Consider the following 1352-nt stretch of genomic DNA (forward strand, 5'->3'; position numbering starts at 1 on the left):
CCAGCATGGTGAAACCCCATCTCTACTAAAAATACAAAAAATTAGCTGGGCATGGTGGCACGTGCCTGTAATCCCAGCTACTCGGGAGGCTGAGGCAGGAGACTCGCTTGAACCCGGGAGGTGGAGGTTACAGTGAGCCAAGATTGCACCATTGTACTCCAGCCTGGGCAACAAGAGTGAAACTTCATCTCAAAAAAAAGAAAACGCAACAAAACATTTACTGTGTGACCAATCACTGAAATTCTTAAAAGGAACTGGATGCTGCTACAGCTGCCCCTTTGGGTTTAGGTGTTATTCCTTCACAGAGTCTATGCCTGAATTCATGGTATACAATTTTTAGGCACCTAGTAACACCGATCCCGGTGGTATTTCGTCTTTTAGCCTTAGCACTCCAGTTATACTTTATTTTATGCTTGGGAGGGTAGCGACATTTGCCACACATTGACTTCTGAAAGTGGCAGGTATTAGAGCTGTAGCAGCAGTGCAGTGTGTGCGTCTTAATGTGAGGCTTTCCAAATGATGACGTTCCCTTCGTCACCTCACTTCTACTTTCTGTTTTTCTTATTTATTTATTTATTTGAGATGGGGTCTCACTCTGTCACCCAGGCTGGAGTGCAGTGACACTATCTTAGCTCACTGAAACCTCCACGTCCTTGCTTCAAGCAATTATCGTGCCTCAGCCTCCTGAGTAGCTGGGATTACAGGCACGCGCCCCCACACCTGGCTGATCTTTTGTATTTTTAGTAGAGACGGGGTTTCACCCTGTTGGCCAGGCTGGTCTCGAACTCCTGACCTCAGGTGATCCGTCCGCCTCGGCCTCCCAAAGTGCTAGGATTACAGGAATGAGCCACCACGCCTGGCCTGCTTTTCTTTTTTAATTACATAGTTCTGCACTTCACATTTTAGAACAAATCATCCATATTTAGTTCATTTCTGTATAAAGTATGAGAGGTTTTGTTTTTTATATGGATGTCAAATTGTTTCAGCACAGTTTGAAAAGACTGTCTTTTCCCCATTGAATTGCCTTTGCACTTTTGTTAAAAATAAATTGGCCGTGTTTGTGTGGGTCTATTTCTGGAACCTGTTCTGTTCAGTTGATCTATGTTTCTATCCTTTTACCAGTAATACACTATCTTGATTACTGTAGCTTTATAATAAGTCTTAAAATTGGTTAGTGATTCCACCACATTCATTCATTCATTCATTCATTCATTCATTTAGAGACAGAGTTTCACTCTGTTGCCCAGGCCGGAGTACAGTGGCACAAACATGGCTCACTGCAGCTTCAGCCTCCTGGGCTCAAGTGATCCTGCTGCTTCAGCCTCCCAAGTAGCTGGAACTACAGGTGTGTG

General features: G+C 44.2%; 1 protein-coding gene across 1 annotated transcript; it reads right to left on the bottom strand.

Annotated features, from left to right (window-relative positions):
* Window positions 1-244: 244 nt before the first annotated feature.
* On the bottom strand, window positions 245-552 carry LOC131382776 (large ribosomal subunit protein eL37-like; the record flags this gene model as incomplete). Its single annotated transcript, XM_058435291.1, has 1 exon — window positions 245-552. A coding segment is annotated over one exon (308 nt), but the record flags the coding sequence as incomplete, so codon positions are not given.
* Between the last annotated feature and the right edge of the window lie 800 nt (window positions 553-1352).

Source organism: Hylobates moloch, unplaced genomic scaffold, assembly GCF_009828535.3.
Source record: "Hylobates moloch isolate HMO894 unplaced genomic scaffold, HMol_V3 SCAFFOLD_5407, whole genome shotgun sequence".
In the NCBI taxonomy this organism is placed as follows: Eukaryota; Metazoa; Chordata; class Mammalia; order Primates; family Hylobatidae; genus Hylobates; species Hylobates moloch.